Source organism: Hippocampus guttulatus, chromosome 8 (assembly GCF_054856545.1).
Source record: "Hippocampus guttulatus isolate MCC_2025c chromosome 8, RoL_Hgut_1.0, whole genome shotgun sequence".
Taxonomy (NCBI): Eukaryota; Metazoa; Chordata; class Actinopteri; order Syngnathiformes; family Syngnathidae; genus Hippocampus; species Hippocampus guttulatus.
Genome location: NC_141268.1, coordinates 17270295 through 17290846, shown reverse-complemented (window position 1 = coordinate 17290846; position 20552 = coordinate 17270295). Strand labels below are relative to the sequence as shown.

At 42.7% G+C, this 20552-nt stretch overlaps 2 protein-coding genes across 3 annotated transcripts; one reads left to right on the top strand and one right to left on the bottom strand.

Annotated features, from left to right (window-relative positions):
* The first annotated feature begins 120 nt into the window (after window positions 1-120).
* srpk1b (SRSF protein kinase 1b) lies at window positions 121-10748 on the top strand. Its single transcript, XM_086117233.1, has 16 exons — window positions 121-318; window positions 847-901; window positions 4886-5013; window positions 5097-5205; window positions 5431-5518; window positions 5605-5692; window positions 6142-6248; window positions 6329-6494; window positions 6860-6885; window positions 7003-7186; window positions 7390-7830; window positions 8158-8252; window positions 8343-8450; window positions 8830-8899; window positions 9026-9118; window positions 9652-10748. Exons 1-16 carry the CDS (start codon window positions 306-308, stop codon window positions 9831-9833), a joined length of 1953 nt encoding a protein of 650 aa, XP_085973359.1. The 5' UTR covers window positions 121-305; the 3' UTR covers window positions 9834-10748.
* A 59-nt stretch (window positions 10749-10807) lies between these two features.
* On the bottom strand, window positions 10808-12925 carry lhfpl5a (LHFPL tetraspan subfamily member 5a). 2 transcript variants are annotated; one of them, XM_086117853.1, is made up of 3 exons: window positions 12523-12925; window positions 11336-11572; window positions 10808-11199 (listed from the first exon to the last, which is right to left on the bottom strand). In XM_086117853.1, exons 1-3 carry the CDS (start codon window positions 12923-12925, stop codon window positions 11189-11191), a joined length of 651 nt encoding a protein of 216 aa, XP_085973979.1. In that variant the 3' UTR covers window positions 10808-11188. The 2 variants fall into 2 exon arrangements, with proteins under 2 accessions (XP_085973979.1, XP_085973978.1); XM_086117852.1 differs by lacking the exon at window positions 10808-11199 and having other exon boundaries at window positions 11322-11572.
* Between the last annotated feature and the right edge of the window lie 7627 nt (window positions 12926-20552).

Sequence of the window (20552 nt, the reverse complement as noted above, 5' to 3'; positions counted from 1 at the left end):
GTTATCTTTCAAACCAGTATGTCGACCCGTGTATTATTTACAATCTCCAACGAGCCATTATTAGGCACCTCAGGAGCATTGGTTATAGTGACATTTGTCATCGTGAATCTAATCATTTACATGTTAGTTCGATAGACAAGTAGCACTCGCTCTTATATTTTGCACTTATATTCTGGCTACATAGAAATGGAATATTTCTTAGGTTTCCTGAACACACCCTCACTGGTTTCCGCGACGGAAGGACCAGAATATCGGTATTTCCAACGTCTTCTGAACGCAGCACTACCTCTGGCTGATTTGCCGCGATGGAAAGAAAAGGTATGTTTGCCGTAAACTTAAAAAAAACATTTTTTCTGCGCTACATTTTCGCTGTTACCTTCGACGTTATCGTGGGCAGAGTATTTCACTATGATTTGTCGTGTGTATTGTTAAACTCTGTTAAATAATAGTTGAAAGGTGGACCATGCGCAGAGTGTATGTTGTAGCATTTATGCTAGTCGTGTCCACGAGACTACCGCTGCGCGGATGCGCTTAAACTTTGTAAAATATGTCGTAATCGTCAACACCTTAATTACGAACAGCCCACTGAACAAATACAAACTCTTTTTGTTCCGGATAAAGGCTGAATTATTTGCCAACTTGGGAGCACCTCTACGCCGGTTTGCTAATTCAATTGTGTAATTTTGGTTCCACTGAACCTGTCAGTTTGATGCATCAAAAAAATTAAATGTTAGGTTATCTATATTGTGATTTTTTGTTAGGCCATCTATTTTTGTTCGTAATCAGAGAAAGCTGCTCAAGGTGGACGTGGAGTGTTCTGATTTTAATGCATTTTCTATTTGGCAGTACTCGCTTTACAGGCGAGGAAGAAGAGGACAAAGCCTCGGAAAACTGGAAGAAAGTAAGTTCTCATTACCGGTTGCAAAAGATGACGAAAAAAATTAAGCAGATTCGCCTATTTAGCTTGTTTTTGTACGTCATTCATCTTAATTCCATTCGTGCTCTGCACGATTGAAGAACTACTTCAAGCTGGTATATACAGGGGTGTCAAACAATTTGGGTTTTTATTTCAGAGGGTTGTGAAGACTGAAAAGCATACAAATCTCTAGTCACCTTCATATACATGATTGCCCTTGCGTTGTACATCAATGGTTCTCAAACAAGGTGCCATGGCACACTGTATTGCTTTCTAATTTCACTTATATGGGGAGTTTGCAAAAAACAAACTTTTTTTTTTTTGGTCGTATTTGTTAAAACTCTTTATGACCTGACAATGAACCAAATGATCTATGAAAAAATAGAGAAAATAGATCAAATAAATTAATATTTATTTGCAAGACACTTGCATCTGAGGAAAAACAACCAGAGATGATGCACCACATGCTCTGGCTGAGACAGAACCCGTACAACTGCCATGAGAATCTGCCCCTCTGCCAGGAGACAGAGGATGTGTGTAAAAGCGAAGGCCGGGAACAACTGAAGAATGTCACGGGAGCGCCAATCACTTTTGTCTTTGGTTTGTGCTTTTCTAACCTTTTTTGTTGTTTGGTGTTCATTGTGTGGCGTGTGGGCTTGGGCTCTTTTTGATGCTCTTGTCCTCCATTAGAGGGGAGTGTTGGCGCTTGTTGCGTTGTACGTTCATGCGGCGATTACTTGGCTTAGAATTTCGGTCTTGGGCTATAAGGCTTCAGAATTTTTGGAATTTGGAAGTTATTTTTCTTTTTGTGTTTGTTGGGTGGAGAATGTTGGTGCTGCTGGACTGTCTGAGGTGGTACGGCTGTGAGAACTGCATGAAGCGGAGTGTGTCACGGGGGAGGTGTGGAGAGAAACGAGTGACGCTAAAAAGTACAGTGAAGCCAGAAGGATGACTAGTTGAGAGAAGAAAATTTGAACCAGTCTTCCTGCATGTGTGTCATTTGCCAACTTGTTGGAGTGCCTACCGCAGTTGCTTGTAGTCAGTCCTGCAATACATGTTTCTTTCTGTTTTCTGGACTGTGATTACGTCTATGATCCCAGCATCCTTACAGTGGTCAAAGGAAACTCTCTCATCAAAGATTGTATTTTGTTTGGAGAGGATCTTGCATATAAAGTTAAAGTAAAAAAAAAAATTTGGTGTCAACAATATGTTTAGGGACACACACTTCCTTTGATTAGAATTTATTTGAATTAATATGGGTTTAGGTAATCCTAAAAGAGGCCTTTTTGTATTAGAGATGAAAACACACTTAGCGTTTCCAGTTCTTTTGATGTTTCTACATTTTTCCTTATCACTGATACATTTTTGGTTCCATTTCATTGAGGGGTGGAGGGGCAATCAATTTAAGCAACATATTGCCTATTTTATTGCACTTCTGAATTGTACAACCTCGGAGCGTTGTTGTAAACAAAATTCCATTTGGCTCTTAATGCCAAACTGACAAACCTGTTTGATCATTTATACGAGATGGGTGTAATTACATTCTGTATAATGCATTCCAATTACCCACATCAGTTGTTCATCCCGCAGTGAGTGTTTAGCCTCGGTGACATTTTGCTGCTCTCGTGCAAAGGAGCGCGATGTGGATAATCTATCTTGCCTATGATTGAGGTTAATAATGTTGTCGAGGCTCAAGAGAGAAGATGATGGTGACACAGAAGGGGGGTGGGTGAAATAAATGGTTGGAAGGGGCGGCTGGTGTTGTCCCTTCACCTGCATTGCAGTGCTGAGCTGTTTTTGCCCAATCGTCTGCCAGCTGCCAATGCAAGGGGTGGGGCCAGCGGCTTACAGCAGCCAAGGAGAGTTCTCGGTCAGAGAGTGAGAGCGAGAAAGAGAGAGAACAAGAGCAATGGTGAAAGTGAGCGCTGATGTGCGAGTGGAGAAGCGAGAGTCTGCGAGTTGAGCGCTGATGCCCCGAGTGCCAGCCCCTTGTCTTCTCTTCTCGTCTTTTGCTTCTTTTTCCACCACGGAACATCCAACTCATCCAACTCTGCTACTCATTCTTCATCCCGTTCACCCGTGATTATTTATTTTTTTTCCCCGCCACCCACTCTTGGCTAATGGTGTAAGAGCATCTTTGAACACCTGCCCTTTTTCTGCCACTGTCCTGTCTTCTTCCCTGCCTCACGTCCCATGGGTATCCGTGCATCCTGCAGGTAAGCAAGCAGACCCGGTAACTATTTTGGGTTGTTTTCTTGAACCGGGTCCACATGTTGAATTTCCCACATTGCTCTGTACCGTAAAGTACGTTTTGCTCAAATTCACCCTTGGCTTTTGCCAATCAGAGGGTGTTTGAATGTCAGTGAATTTGTTTGTACTGTATATCTGCTACAGTCCTACAAAAAATGCACGTACAGTACACAAACTCAATTCTGTCTTGTAGAGTTTCTGTTTCTTTCTGTTTTCTGGATCTTGAATGGGTTTTTTTTTTTTACCCCTGACTAGTAGTCCAATTTTCAAAAATAACCGCATGTTTTTGGCATTTGTCTTGGCCATTAACAGAAAAAAAATCCTTGTTAAAAATAACATTTTCTGATCATTTAATCATCTCTCAATTGTGCGAGCTGGTGAGCATTAAAAATAAGTAACTGTGCCAAGAATGCTGCAGTGACAACTTCAAGAACTTGACAAAGACAGTTGGTCAGTAGGCAAACATTGGAGCCTATGTTTTTGTTTTTTGTTTTTTAGCTGCAATGAGCAAGACGAATGCTGTTTAGTTCACTGTCTGCCTTGTTGCAAGTTAAAAAAAAAAACTTGGAAAGCACAAAGTGGTGTAAAGTCTCACCGTTGGTTAATTGATTCATCAAAGCGCTGCTGTTTTTTGTTGTGGGTTGTCTCCTTCGTAAAGCTGGTGGCTTGTTTTTTTTTCCCTCGGCAGTTTGACCTTTCAGCAATGCAGGGACTTCTTGTCTTACGACTTCACTTTCCAGGTTGAGTCATGTCCAAGTTTTTTTCTTTTTCTTTTTTTTTTTTTTGACGCACAAACGCCAACTGTGACTTTGCTTTGAGTAGTACTGTATCAGAAATGGGGAGATTGTTTTTCTAATTCTTGAACGACTGTGTTCATATTTGCTCATTACAACCTGAACGCTTCGGCACCCTGCGCCCCCATCAGCTGTTCAGCAAAGCAGTTAAAGTTTAATGATATTAGGTCTTGGTTGAAGGATTCTTAAATGCGTGACTTTGTGGTCACTCAGTTTAGCAGACATTTAGCGTTTAGAGTAAGTTTGTGCACATTGCACCACTGTCCTCCTGCAACTGGAATGAATTGAAAAGGGGGGTACGGAATCGCCAATACAATAGTTTGGCAGCTACAGCCGTTGCTGTTGAACAAGTGCCATGGTAAGTGAAGTGGATCAGTTGGACTCATTTGGATTACAATTTGGCAGCATTTTTTTATCCAGCAGCAAAGCGTTGCAAGGATATCTATGTGCTTGTTAATTAGGGGGTGGCTAAAGGGGGAAACTGTGCTGACCCCAATTCCAGCATTGCCCTCTCAAGTATTAGCTGCTATTTTAGTAACGGCTGCGGCAAAGGCTTTGGATTTGCAAGTGATGAGAGGGCACACTGGGAAAAATGTCAATTTTTCAGCTGCTCAGTCAGCAGGATTTGAGCGTGTTTTGCAATGCAGCATTTCTCTGTGCATCATAGACATGTTAAGGATGTGTCTGGTGCAGCAATACTTTGTCGAAGTGGGACGATATACTTATGCACGATCATATAATTAACATGATTGGTTCATTTCATTCATTCTGTGATCTGCAATTCTTTTTTCATGTGACCAAAAAAAAAAGTAATGGCAAAAAGTCTTGCTCTATTGCTTTTAAACAAAGACTATTGCCAACTTTAGCGCAATTTTCCTTTTTCTGCAACCTCTGACTCAATCTCCTCCTGTCACTTTTCTTGAAGACCAGAGCCTCAGAGCTGTGGTGGAAGCTCCAAGCCAACTCAGCCAGACTCACCCGACCCTGATCAGGATGAGGAGATCCTGGGCTCTGACGATGATGAGCAAGAAGATCCTGGTGACTACTGCAAGGGTATAGACTCTCTGTTTGTTATCATAGCAAATTATTATTATTATTTTTAAACGAGGACACGTATGTCATCTTTGTTTGGTCAGGGGGGTATCACCATGTGAAGATTGGAGATCTCTTCAACGCAAGATACCATGTGATCCGTAAACTTGGCTGGGGGCACTTCTCCACTGTTTGGCTGGCTTGGGACATCCAGTAAGTTGTCACTAGACTGCAGAGATAATTTCAGAAGTCCCCCCCCACGCAAAATATCCTATGACTGCTTTCCTAAAGCTTCAAGTGAACAAATATCATGGACAATTTAGATCTTGGACTGAAAGCGCACTGGTGCATATTGTCAACATTTGAATTTGAATAATGCTTATGCAATTGGGGTTGCAAAAAACATTTTAATTGTGTTTTTGTCTGTGTACCTTGCAGGGAGAAGCGCTTTGTAGCTATGAAGGTTGTGAAAAGTGCCGAGCATTACACAGAAACGGCTCTGGACGAGATCAAGCTGCTGAAATCTGTAACGTGGACAACCTTGTTTCTCATTTTTCTTTGTTTCAGCCAAATAGCCCTGATACGTCTTTCTCTGTGGGTTTTTGGTTTCAGGTGCGAAACACAGACCTTGGTGATCCCAGCAGGGAGAGAGTGGTGCAGCTTCTTGATGACTTCAAAATTTCCGGCATGAATGGCACTCGTATCTTTAATGATTTTGTCTCTAGACAATTCAGCAACCGTGTCCCTTTTTTTTTTTTTTTTTTTAACAAAAGCTCTCACGACATTTAATTGATTTTGTTTGTTTTATTCTCCAGTCCATTATTGTGGTTACAGATCTCTCAATTTTGCATCCCCCGCACCCTCCGCCTCATCTCTCTGCATAGCTATTTGTGGGTCCTGTACCGACAGCTCGGTGTGCGCATTGGCACATCCTTGGGTGTCACAAGCTCTGATGCACTGATGTTGGCACCATCCCCTTTTTTTTTTTCCTCTCCCGCAGCAACAAGTCTGCAGCTGTGCTATCTGACAACTCGCCCACACACCCTCTGGATATCATTATCATTCATCTGTAGTTGCTTACGTCCATTGTGGTTTGTCAAAATGGAACTCGTTTAGCGGGTGATGCCTTCTTCCTTGACTTGGCGACAGATGTATGCATGGTGTTTGAGGTGCTGGGGTACCACCTACTAAAGTGGATTATCAAGTCAAATTATCAAGGCCTGCCGTTGCCTTGTGTTAAAAGCATCATTAGACAGGTAGTGTAGCACATCCTCCGAAAGGCTTGGTTGCTGTTTTTGTTTTGATATTGATGATGGTCCGTGTTCACCTCGTGCAGGTCCTTCAGGGTCTAGACTACCTCCACACCAAATGTAAAATTATCCACACAGACATCAAGCCAGAAAACATTCTTCTGACCGTCAATGAGTTCTTTATCAAGAAAATGGCCGTCGAAGCGACGCAGTGGCAGAAGACTGGTGCGGTGCCACCCTCTGGTTCTGCAGGTCATACTTTTATTTTCTCCTCTGAGCGCCTCCGACCAGATTCATGTTTGATCTACAAGTTGCTCGTCGTGTCATGAAATGCTGTTCGATTGCCAGTTTTGAATTGACATCACTAAACAATTAGCTAGAGGAGTTGTTTATTGATGCCATTTAAATGATCATAAACTTGAGGTTTGGAACAGTTAGCTATGAGTCACCATTGAGTGTGGATGTGTAAATGAGCACCTTGCTCTTTGGAGTGAGAGTCTGCCTCTGCATGAGTCTGTTAATACATCTTGGTGTGAGTCAGCTCCCACAGAGGTGGTGGATGTACCACCCATGTCCTCTCGTAATGTAATCCTCCTCTCATTTTCCTCTTCCCACAGTGAGTACAGCTCCAGCACCCAGGCCGGTATATATGTTTTTAATATATATTTTTTTCCTGTTATTTAAAAAAAAAAAAAGACTCATATTGGTGATTGTGCAAGAACACATCAGGAGTTCTTATCCATTTGTTGTTTCTTTCAAGATGGCCAAAATGTCAAGGAACAAGAAGAAGAAAATGAAGAAGAAACAGAAGAAGAAGCAGGCGGAGCAGCTCGAAGCGGAAGGAGTGACACTCGAAGCAAGAGAGGAGGACACCGCAGAAACGACATCTGACATCTCCTCTGTGTCGGCCACTCTGCAAAATGACAAGGAGCATCCTGTCACCGGTGATTGACCAAACGACCAACTCAACCAACATGAATGCAAACATGGAGAATGTTGAATTAATACCTCTCTGACAGTGTCAATAAGAATATTTGCATGATCCTCCTTGCAGAGGCACTTATTGCTAGGGCTTATCTTGCAGAACGTGTTGAAAATAATCAAGTGGTTGGTGAGTATAATAGTGTTCTCATTTGATCTGTTACAGAGTCTGCAACTGTCGGGCTACCCCAACAGATGTCACAACAAAGTGTACCCACAGAGGGCGCCACCAAGGAGGAGAGTAACATGGAGGTCAACTGCAACGGTAACACCTCCACCCCGGTTAGCGAGGCCAGCTGGGAAGGCCAGGATGATGGGACCAACCAGTCTGCGGAAGAGCTAAAGGACCAACGGAATGCAAACCAAGTAGATGATAAAACAGAGACTCTTGACAAAGTATGCAACAAAGACAACCTTCAGAGCTGCAACGGTCCCTCGGAGGACCCCGAGCCTCAGTTGCAGCAGCAGCAGCCACCTGCTTCCCTCAGCTCAGATTTTGTCACCTCGGAGATGAATGATGCCGTCAAAGTCGAGAAAAAGGATGAGGATATGGACACACAAGGGGAGAACAAAACACGAGGTCATGATGAAGAAAATAGCCAAAACGGTACCAGTACAATTTCTAAATAGACAAATAGAACAATTACTTTGCATTTGAGTTATTGGTGTGGATTATGCTCATGTAGGTGCCGTGCTTTCACACAGATGTCATGCCTTTGATTTGTGACCGCTGACAACATTATCAACTATGGAATAATTTTATGTAAATGACAGGGAACCGCTTAAGTATCGTGACAATAACTTAGTTGCATCCAAGTGGTATCTTGTGTTTTAAGTTTATGCTACTTTGGTCAAGTGCGAGGGTTCTCCTGTCACTCATCAGCTGTGCCCCCCCTCCCTCCCGCTGCCTCTGTGCTTGGACTTCTTCCAACAGAATCATCGAGTAGCTTGTTGGTAAATCCCCTGGACCCTCTGAATGCCGACAAGTTGCAGGTTAAGATTGCTGACCTTGGAAACGCCTGCTGGGTGGTAAGTATTACAAATACTGTGGAGCTGCATCAATCAATGGATTTGTCACAAATACATCCACTGAAAAAAATCCATTTCTGCCTCGCGCAGCACAAGCATTTTACAGACGACATCCAGACTCGGCAGTATCGTTCACTCGAGGTGCTGATAGGATCTGGCTACAGCACACCAGCAGACATTTGGAGCACTGCCTGCATGGTAACGACGAGGAGTGCAAACACACATGTCGCCTTCACAAACAGAAAAATATCATTGTGAAAGGAAATGATATTCCATCCGTTTGTCATTCTGTACATGAAAACACCACGTTGTTACACAGTTGTTAGTTACCATAAGACACGGGTTAAAGCCAATGGGCCTGCTCAGCAATCACATTACTGCATTCCTCTGTGCAAAAACAGAGGCACTATTTATCTGTTCAATAAGAGGGCGTCATGAGAGTGGGTTGATGACACTCCAATTGATTACAAAAAAAAATCCATGAGCCCTTGAAAAGATGAAATGCTGCTTTGACAAGGATACACTTTATGTGAACTTTTTAAAAATACTCAAGCTCATGGTTTTTCTCTGTCTTCAGGCCTTTGAACTGGCAACCGGAGACTATTTGTTTGAACCCCACTCAGGAGAGGATTATTCCCGAGATGAAGGTTTGTGGGAAATTATGTCTCCAACTAATATTTGACATATCCGACATGAACTGTAGGGGAATAAAAAGAATATAGTTGATACTGCCTCCCTTTCTTTTAATTGTGACTCACGTGTTTTGGCTCCAGATCACATAGCTCTGATCATTGAGCTGCTCGGCAAAGTTCCTCGCAAGCTGATCACGGCAGGCAAATACTCGAAGGAGTTTTTCACCAAGAAAGGTAAAAACACACACAGCGCAGACACAAACCTCACCTTGAGAGCCCGATAGCTCCAGGGAGCATCCGTACAGAAACTGCTTGTAGACTGTAGTGCAATTTTTATATTAGTAGTTGACACAAGTCAGATTCACTCTTAACTCTTATAACCCCCATGACATATAAAATAAGTCTTGGAAAGAAAAAAAAAAGCACTACGGCCGCCTACCGATGACATATTTTTACATCTTTTGTGTTACTTGTCACAATTGAGTGGCCATGATTTCCCAAAGTTTAAAGAATGCCTATTGAGGCCAGAAGATGGTGAATAAGCACTATTTTTCTTTTAAATCGGACTGTGGGTGGAATAAAGTAAGAGTCTCCCCTCACTGAAATATTGTTTCGTTATGCCAAGATGCCACACTATGGCGCCAAAGCAACAATGAATTAGCCTGCCAATAATGGATGATCGCTTTAAAAAGAAACAAATCAGATCCTTGCCAGTATTTGGGTGATACGTCACTCTCTCTCACTTTTGAAACGTCATTTTTACTCAGGTGACCTGCGACACATTACAAAGCTGAAGCCATGGGGGATGTTTGACGTGTTAGTGGAGAAGTACGAGTGGTCCAAAGAAGAGGCCCACAACTTCAGCAGCTTCTTGCAGCCCATGCTGGACCTTGTTCCTGAAAGAAGGGCCACAGCCGCTCAGTGTCTCTCACATGCTTGGCTGGCTTAAGAGGCGGCCGCCACATTGCGTGTACACTGCTGGGCTTGAAACCGCAACAAAACGGTGTGACTGTACACTCTTCATGGCCTTCAGATGCAACCTGCACATACTTGTCAGACCAGCTAAAGACGGCACCTGTCACCTTCCATGTTATGTAGAATACTGACGAAAGAGGAAGCCCATATCCTCTCTTCCTTTTTCAGGGCAAACCTTGGTTCTTTTTTTTTTTTGGTGTCTCTTCCACGTAACACTTTTGGATATTTAGGTACTCTTGGAAATTAAGCTCCATAATAGAAATAACAGTGGTTGCCGTTAAAATCACCGATTGATTTAGATGACTCAGAAGCCAAATATGTGCGGTCTTGTTTACCATTGCATTAGCTGTGCCATCTTTTATATCTTGAGATGTCAAAAGCCTTCAAAGTACTTAAACCGAATAAATGCAAAAATGCTGACTGCCACAGAAAGGACTAGGAAGTCTTCTTGCCCCAGCTTGGGAAGCGTAAACATTTCTACATTTGTAACAATTAGAAGCGGAAAGAGGATTAGATTTTATACATTTTGCTATGGATATTATTGTTTTCAGCTTGGCACAACGCAATGTCGACAACCCCCACGGCCTTCTTGTTTATTAATATGAGACTAGATTTTAGTAACTAAACATCAATCTGGACCTAAATGGATTCAAGTGTTTGGATGCAATCACGACCTCTGCAGCATAAGCATTCACGTTTCGGGAATCTTTCAGTTCAGGTCCTTTCCAACGGCATGAAAATAGGCTGTACTCAAATAAACGATAACGGTACACCAAACCCCTCATTACGCACACACCTCATGGAATTTGCTTAGGTTCTCTGTCATGTCTCCTCTTCAGCCAAGTTTTTTTTTTCTGTAGGTAAGAAGAATAAAATGTTTATAAAAGTCTGTTTTGAGCGTTTGTCTCTTGACTCACAATACTGAAAAAAAAGTCACTGAACACTTACATCAAATGCTTGAGCCATTGATCAGGATTTGTTAGTTTTCTTTAACAGAGGCGTTGATTTGTTTGTGTCTGTGTGTGTGTGTGTGTGTGTGTATGTCAGACTCATTCGCTGAAGGCTCTGGTGTTTGGAGTCTGGATTGTACCCAAAGATACACGATTCATCACTGATGATGACCCCCCGGGCTATTACATCGATGGGGAGAGTTCCTCGTTTGGGTTTGAATGATCTTCTGTGGCAAATCCTGGGTCTTTTCCGACACACTTCAAACTTTACATCCAAGTAGGATTTAGTTAAGCACAAACAGTTCAAGGGAGACAAGATGAACGTCTCTGGATAAATTGTCCTGAAAGTCTTGCTTTGGTGATCTCTAGTACTGTCGGCTCACGCGTTATCTATATCGAAGACAGAAACGGCAGAAATTGAGTTGTCACATTGAATTGAGAGACACTTTTACCTCACATGCTCTCTTGGTTTTCCTTTCAGTACTGCTTATGCCCTGCTCACCCATCCTCCCCTAAATGCTGGTACCTTTCTCCTCCACCTGGAAGTCCTCGGGCAGCAGGTTGTCCTGTCTGCTGCCCAGGCTAAAGGCCAGGAAGGCAAGGATGAGCGAGTCCATGATGCTGATGATGGCCAAGATGTAAGCCCAGCGCACCGTGCAGTTGCCCAGGGTGTATTTGTCGGTCCGTTGGCCGCACATCCGCTTCACCTCCTCCGAGTCCCAGCCGTCAGGATAAATCATGCAGCCGATCACCATGCAAGCGCCTGATAGAGAAAGGGGGGGTGCAGGAGGGTGATGACCTTGAGGTGAGTCGAGGATTGATGAACTGAATGGATGAATGAAAGTTGCAAAAGTTGTATCGGGTATGTCTTTCACATTTGTCATCTGTCCATCGTGATTTTTCTGTCGCATTTCGTTATAGTCCTACGCAGTGAGAATGTACCTGTTCCATTTGAATTTGGACAAGAGACCAGTCTAGTCGGTCGCTGGTCACATACAACAAAAAAACAACAACTTGTATTTAACTTCCATCCATCCATTTTCCGATCCGCTTATCCTCAGAAAGGGTGCGGTGGGTGCTGGAGCCTAGCCCTGCCGTCTTCGGGTGGGGGGGGGGCACCCTGAACCGGTTGCCAGCCAATCGCAGGGCACACACAGACAAACAACCATCCACACTCACACCTAGGGACAATTTAGATTGTTCAATCAGCCTGCCATGCATGTTTTTTTTGTTTTGTTTTTTGGAATGCGGGAGGAAACTGGAGTACCCAGAGGAAACCCACGCAGGCCCAGGGAGAACATGAAAACTACACACAGGGAGACCGGAGCTGGAATTGAACGCGGTACCTCTGCACTGTGAGGTTGACACCTAACCACTGGTCCACCGGGCCGCCCTGTGTTTAACTTTAGTCGAAATTATTGACATTTATGGCAACAATGTTAGTTCGTGCAACAAAAGCAAGCAGGTTAGTTTTAAATTGGGGTTCAATAAAATGGGGAACCGGTCTGTAAACCCTTGTTTCTTTGTTGTGAAATGCAGAAAAAACAGTTCTTTACAACAGCAAAACTTAAAACATAAAGTTGAATTTCCCAATTTAAAATACCATCCACGTTTGAACACTGGAAGCTTTAGTTCACCCAACTTTTTTTTTTTTTACAGTGAATCGGGGATAACGTTGTGACTATGTGTCTGCTTTTTTTTGTGCTCACTGACTGGAGGCCAGCTGCATCCAGGCGCAGATCTTGTACACGCTGCCGGCGTTGCAAAAGAAGAAGAGGCTGAAGCACACGATGCTGCCCACCACCAGCAGCATGGAGATGCCCACGAAGAACATGGCCGTCTTGAAGGCCCCGGACGGGATGGAGCCGAAGTCAAGAGCGCTACCTTTACAGGTGAGCTCCGAGGTGAGCGCGTTGCCGATGCAGTAATGGAAGAGGCCAAAGTAGCCGGCCTGGGGCGTGTTGACGCTGTCCCCGATCCAGTAAGGTTGGATAAACACCACCACCGTGATGACTGCGAAGGTGATGGTGAAGGCGGTCCACAGCACGCCCACCGCGCGGGCGTTGCGCACGTAGTTAGTGTGGTAGATCTTAGCCGCTTCCTGGGCTGGCAACATGGTCACCAACTTTTAAAAATGTCTGCTATAACAACAGCCCCGAAGGCAAACAAGAGATAATACCACCCACCGGAGAAGAGTTGCAATTTATCCCATTAGGTGCCACTCATGTATGATTCATTGTAAAATGATAACCTGGCAGGTGGCGGCCAGGCTCGGCTGATACTTTCAGTCAGAAGGTATTACTTTCACTTTCGTTAAAGTGACATTTATGAACACAATGTTCCTAAACCTTTCTTGCGCCAATAAGGCAAATCGATACTATATACAGTATATATATATTTTTAATCTCACAAGAACACCACCCCCCAAAAAATATGCAAAATAGATCCTGCCTAAATCTGCTCACAAATGTGCTCACCGCGGAATGTGTGTCTAGTTGAACGCAAAGCTATTCTGCTTTAACCGTGACTTGGATGAAGAATAACACACTGCTCACGCAGGCAGATTCGACGACATCACAATTATTACGAGCCAGCTATGTGGCATGAATGTATTTTGACACGATGACCACTAGGTGACAGTACAGAGCTGGAAAGGAATGCATCAGTTTGTACGTTCCTGCTATAACTGTATATCAAGAGATTCGAACGCAAAGGCAACGACAGGAATAAAGCATATAATTCAAAACACGATTCCTTTTGTGACGTTTAGTAACCCATTTTATTGTTGATACTGCAAGGGCAGACAGTTTACAATGCCCATAAAATCCACATACCGAAGTTACTGTTTAATCTGAAATGGAACTACTTTTCTAGTTTTCCTGTGTCGTGTTCTATTTAATGCGGACTTGTTATCATATTGCCTCGAAGAAGCCCCTCTAACGCATAATAACGATACACTTGAACTACAAACAACCCCCAAAATGTAATCAGCCAATGCTTCCCCACAATAACCCTCGCGGATGATGAGCCTGATGTTTCCCCTGGGAATTGACGCACAATATTTACGATCCTTCTAGTTTACTTCATATATTTGTTTACACCAGGTCGTTTGGTGAAAGTGTATCATATTGATGTGTAGCTCTGCACAGTGCACGCGTACTCGAGTGTAGGCACCGACGTGTCAATGCACTTAGCATTATTAAGTGATGCTCCCCACCAGTGCGAGAGGGAGGCTGTGTATAATCTTGTTTTTTTTTTTCCTGGAGCAGCAATCCAATTTACTCATAGAAAATGGAGTAAGGGATTTGTGTGTGAGTGTGCGTGTGTTGTGTGCAAATGAAAACAAGTTTAGGATTTCATTTCTTTGCTTACTTGTGTTTCTATATTGCCGTGTGCATGCTCAGCTTTCTCGACAGATAAATCAAATATATCGGTCCTCAAGAGAAAGAGCGTCTTCACAAAAAAAAGCTTTTTTTTAATAACAAAATTTTAACATGCATTCTTAAACATTCATGGGTGTGGCAGATGAAGAATTCTCGTTTGCATACGTGTCGGGACTCGAATATGGAAGATTCCTCAAGACCACAGAGGAGGAGCAAATCCAGAAGATTCTTTGAGACCACAGTGAGTGAGTCGATGATGCTCACCAAGTTGGAATAAACCACAAAACCATTTGTAAAGGAATGTAGATTTCTCTGGATCATGTCTAAATAAAGAACAACATTGTGGAAAGTGGTGAAAGCAAATGACCCGAGAAAACGTCAATCAAAAATTTCTGCTGCAAGGGGCCACTGAAACTTTGAGCTGTTTCATTTTACCAAGACGTTTTGGACACTTTTATGGGAACAGTCCTGGACTGTGAAAGAAAATTGGAGTACCCAGACAGATCGTACGCGAGCACTGGGAGGACATACAAACTCCACACAAACCCGAAACTGAGACTCAAACCCTGAATCCCATACTATGAGGCAGACCCTGGTAATCATTACCCTAGCGAGCTGTCTGGAAGTTTCTTTTCTTTCCTTGATTTAGAAATAGAAAATATAGCAACATGCAGCGGTCACACCAGAATGTGCAGGACATACAAACATGCAATAAACAAGGCACAGGGAAGACAACTACGGCCTCGAATTCTGGTTGAATCCACACGCAGCGACATCACTCAACATATTCCCAATCACTTCAAGGCAATGATGTCATGACATTGCTTCAAACACTTACCATGCATATGATGTGTGATGTCGCCCCTGTGCTGAGAAATTGAGAGCAGACCTGGGCACCTTTTTGGTAATAACAAAGAAAATAAATGATAGGAATTCAAATTACTAAAAAATATCTCACAACTTGCAAAACTCAGAAACCCCCCCCAACCAAAACATAAAAGACAACGATATGCATCATATCCAGTACCTAGCCAGTCCGCCAGCTCATTCCTTTGGACTCTACTAACATTTCATCTGATACAATCATCTGATTCTCCAGGTAAACATTCTCAGCGGTAACTAAAGTGCATGCTTGTGTGATATGCAACTCAAAAGGTTTATATGTTAAATGAAACCAATTTCCCTTGCATAAGGACATCTGATATAAATTGTGCACTTAAAGTCAAAATCAAAGTGCAGGAATGTTCAACTAAGGGCACAGTTGAAATATTTTTAAAAATAGCCCGACATTGAAACTTCAAAATTTAAACACCATCGAGGTCATGCAAATAGTTAGCAAACATATTTTTATCACATATAAATAAATTAGCTGTCTTGTTTTGCTCTATGTTGGTCGTTTTTTTTTTTTTTTTTTTTTTTGCTACCAGTAATAGCAAGTGAGATGATGACCTTTAAACTACAAGTGGAAGTTGTTGCGACCTAGCATGATGACAAAAGTGGGTCTTGTATCAGAATGCTTGAATGTAACAGAATGTTCACTGCAATGTCAGCTGTGTTCACCCGTAATGTGAAGAGACGAATTTCCCAGGTGCACACAATAATCAACCTCCTCATGTTTGTCATCACATCCGTTTCCAAACGGCTGTGAGTAAGCAATTCGTTGCTTTTACGCTTGGAGATATGGTGCTGAACTTATTTTTACACTTGCGCCGGCTGTCACGATGCAAAGTCAACTGGCCTCCGACAAGCCTCCTCCACTTGTCATGCATCATCAAAGGGTGAGTAATTTTATGTTAATTTTTTTTAAAATATATAAACTGATGTCACATGAAGGATTTGATGTATGGTTCATCGAGCTTTTATGATGATTTCCCGTCGCTATTTTCGGTGGAGTGATTGTTTGGTTCATGTGAGGTCAACGAAGCATCTAAATATGTATTGTGTTTAAAAGTTTATGCTATATTTATTTAGCCCCGCTCAACCATAGCAAATTATTGTCTTACGTTATCTGCATTTTGGCGAAAACGTGAACAGCCGGTAAGTGAAGTATTTTCCAGATAAACAATTTGGAAATCTATGGATGTGCTGAATTAAACCCAACTAAATCGATATTTCATTTTCTTGAATACAACTCCTTAATGGTTAAAAAAAAGAAAAAAACTTTCATTCAAGTTCTTCTGATCTAGTTTCAGGACTTAAATCGGAAATGTATGCAGAAACAGGAAGTCACACAGAGTTGACAAACTTTCGAGCTCCCCAGTTCTCTTTCTATCCCCTTTGGACCTATCTGGTGTGTCAACACAAAGAGGCTTTTCTACCGGCTCAGCATCTCCTCCTGCATGGCTGCTTTAAAGACAGTTTCCATAGAAACGAGGTGCAGAATCCCCTCAGAGAAACAAGGCAGGACGATGGATGGGACTATGAGTATTTTTACATAATTATTACATCAAATTTACACCTGCCAGTCAGTTTCTGTTGATCTTGTCAGACAACCCCGACGTAGATTTGTTGTCAGCTATTTTTAAAATCTGAAATTGATGCTCTGGAGTGAATAAAACAATCCACTGATGCAACTTTGAAACAAGTCGTGCAATTGTCAACAGCAAGCCAGCGATTAGATTGTATTAACATCAGTGAATGATTCAGTTGGCACCCAATACAAATATTATAAGTTGAAATGCTTCCTTTTGCTTTCAACAGTAGTTAACTTTATGACCAGGAAGATGTTTCTTTTCTTTATTTCATTTTTTTTCTAAAGTGGTTTAAAACTGAACCTTACCACGCCGAGTGGCGTTTCTTGCATTTTATTCCTCTTGATAAGCGAAACTAAATGACCAAAATGGTATGACAATTTGTTGTACTGATTTGAATCTCCATCGAGAATGAATGGTTGTTTGTCCACACAAACACCATGATTAAGCGCTGACCAGTACAGGGTGAATCCAAGTCAGCTGAAATCGGCTCCAGTACTCCCGTGACCCTAGTGAGGATTAGCGGTATAGAAAATGGAAGGTCGCCGCAGTACAAGCTTGTAGCTACAGCTCTGGGGGCTTTTGGCCTTCTCGTCTGTGTCATGTGACACAGATGGACTCTATTAGTCTTTTGTGAATGAGCGTGAGGAGGACTTGCCAAGAGTTTGTAGCTGACCATCAGGGAACAACTACTCTTTGTTGACTTTGTACTCTGAACACACACACACACACATGTATAGACACATGCATGCACACGCATACACTTCTTTGTAATAGGGTAGTAAGTCTCTCAATGAGTGAGACTGCTGAGGCCACTGCAAGCCACTATGATCTGCCCTGCAGCCGTTGAACCAGCCGCCACACATTGGCAAACCCAGCGGGGGGCATCCGAGGCTGGGCAGATATGGAGCAAAGTGTGGGTCAGCTTGTGCCCGATGGCACAAGAGACGGAATGTTCGTCCATAGTGGAGTGTGTTTATTACTCACTACTGTGCTGATATCTGACATTAGGGTGGGATGAGCAAACACAGGTTTGGTTTCGTTTCATGCAAAAAAAAAAAAAAAAAAGGACAACTCATGAATTGTATTATAAACTGTATTATTTATCTATTTTAAAAAATAATAATAAATTGTTGATAACGACAATATACAACAGGCGGCCCAGTGGTCGAGTGGTTAGCGACTCTCTGCAACCTCACAGTGCAGAGATTGTGGGTTCGATCCCCGCTCCGGCCTTCCTGTGTGGAGTTTGCATGTTCTCCCAGGGCCTATGTGGGTGTTTTCCGGGTACTCCGGTTTCCTCCCACATTCCCATGGAACACTAAATTGTCCCTAAGGGTGTGAGCGTGAGTGCAGATGGTTCGTTTCTGTGTGCCCTGCGATTGGCTGGCAACCGGTTCAGGGTGTTCCCCGCCTACTGTCCGAAGACAGCTGGGATATGCTCCAGCATCCCCCTGCAACCCTTGTGAGGATAAAGCGGATCGGAAAATGGATGGATGGATACAAAATAAAACGGGGGTGGGTACATGATGTGAATGTGAGTGTGAGTTCTGCCTCTCACCCAAAGTTGGATACGATAGTTTTGAGCTCACCCATGACATGAATGAGGATAACCTGCATAGAAAATGGTTGGATGGATATTGTATCTTTCGTTTTCTTTTTTTCATACAATCTTGCATTAGACCTAATTAGATTGCGCATTTGTACCTTGTGAAATTTCTTTTGAAATTTGATAGTGTTACTATAGGAACTGCAGTGCTTTCTGCCATCTGACACACACTTCAATCTAAAACACATAAGTGTCTCCTCTGTAATACACCATTCAACGTGCCTACACACACACGCACACACACACTCATTAAACCCGGCCACGTTTGCCCCGGAGGGGATGACAGGAAAGTGAAACAACTGTTCTTGATTCAACATCCCCGGCTCTCACTTGGCCATTCATTTGAGTCAGATGAGCGCCAATTCAGGCAGTTTTGTTCCGGCGGAGAGTATGGGAGATTAGCTTTAGCAGCTTCAAAGCCAAATATGGAAAACGCATGTGAGGGATTATAGAGACATCAAAGAATAAAGATGGGGGGAATACATTAGGGTGCAGTCTCATCTTCCATCTTTCGCTCGTGGCCTCTTTTTGAGTCGCCCTCTCAAGGGGGAGAGGAGAAAAACGTTCCATAGCTGGTATTCAACACTCAATGGACTAATCTAATGTGATTGACGATGCCGAATAGTCATGATAGTGTTTTATAATCTTTATTGAACCCAATTATGGACATATTTTATGTTGGAAAAATCCTATAGTGCACCACCAAACAAAAATATGCATATACTCAAATAATTATGATTACGTCTTAGTTTACTTACACATTTGTTCAAAACAAGGCAAATGTTTTGCCCAAAATTATTTGAGGCCATCAAGACGACATCTGCAGACAGAAGACCCATGTTTAGGCTCTGCCTAGAAATACTGTCTGTGAAGAAAATGCCCAGAACCGATCACGTAGGGCAACCTGGGCAGAGTGCCGGATTTAAATGATTGAAAAATTGCCAAGAATACAAAATGGGGTTTTATAACAGAGAAAAGTCAGGTCATTGTAGCCACTCTCAAACACTGCAGGCGTGTCTGCATAATGTGCTGAAACCACTCCGCGATCAACTCTTAACTGTCAATCAAACCTTACTACTGCATATTGCAGCGTATACACGATGAAAACAATGGTAGCTTACTTAATACCAAAAAATCATGTTCGGAGGCTCACCTTCAAAATTTGACTACAATCATTAAATAAGCACACGAGCCACCGCTTGCCGACTTACATCACTACGGGGCTCCAGTTCTGATATAGTGGGAGGGTGCTACAAAAGTGCCGACATTGGATCTCAGCTGTATAATAGTGTGGCATGTTTTCAGTGAGCCAAGATGAGATTTTGCATCCACTGGGTGCTTTGGACATTTGCAAAATAACTATAAGATGATTTGTGATGGCAAAATTATGACTCTAAGTCTCTAGCTGGAGGAAGTACCGGTAAATGCAAGCTGCACAGGAGTGCCATTCCCGATAGAGCCCAGAGGCAACAGGAGGTTTTGCTTTTCTACATTATGAACATACTGTATATTGACTAAACATATCTCCAGCACACCTTGGAAATAAGGATTAGGGAGCACATTGTAGCAATTACAAAACTCAAACGTTTTGGGGATTTTGCAACCCACACTGTTATGTGCTTTTCTGAGGAGGTGGCATTCAGGGTAGTGATTTGTTATGTTTAAGAACATGCCCCAAGAGGAATAAATTAAACTTGGTGATCAAACAGAGCTACATCCTTATGTAACTACCATGTGAAGTTCACAGGACAATCAGCTACTGTACACTAACGTTATGTTGTCGTGTGTGTGTGTGTGTGTGTGTTGGCCATGGCTGTTGTGCAGGCCGCCCAGTTCCTAGCCGCAGATCTAGGAGGATTGAAGCTTTATCCTCATAACTGGATGTTAATCTTGTGCGGAATCCAATACTGCTTCCGGGGAACGTCGCCCGTGTAGCACTTACATAGCCACCTGGACCGCTGTTCAGCACCCACCAAATCATAAGCTCCTCAAGCATGCAAACTGAGCTTATATTGCTGCTGGGTTACGTTTTATAGCATGCTATCATGGTTAAAAAATGTATTATTTTACACACTGCTGAGGAAGTAACACTTTGTACCGCAATGGAGTTTATTTGAAATGCTGTTATTTCCATCACTGAGCATGACTGTTGATGTGCCCTTCAGCAAGGCACAGAAATATAATGGCTCCCTGTTCAATTGAGAAGCATTCATGAATACGCACAGATATAGAGTTTAGTTAGCCTCTTGGGTTATTGTTACACGTCTTTAAAATAGGCAA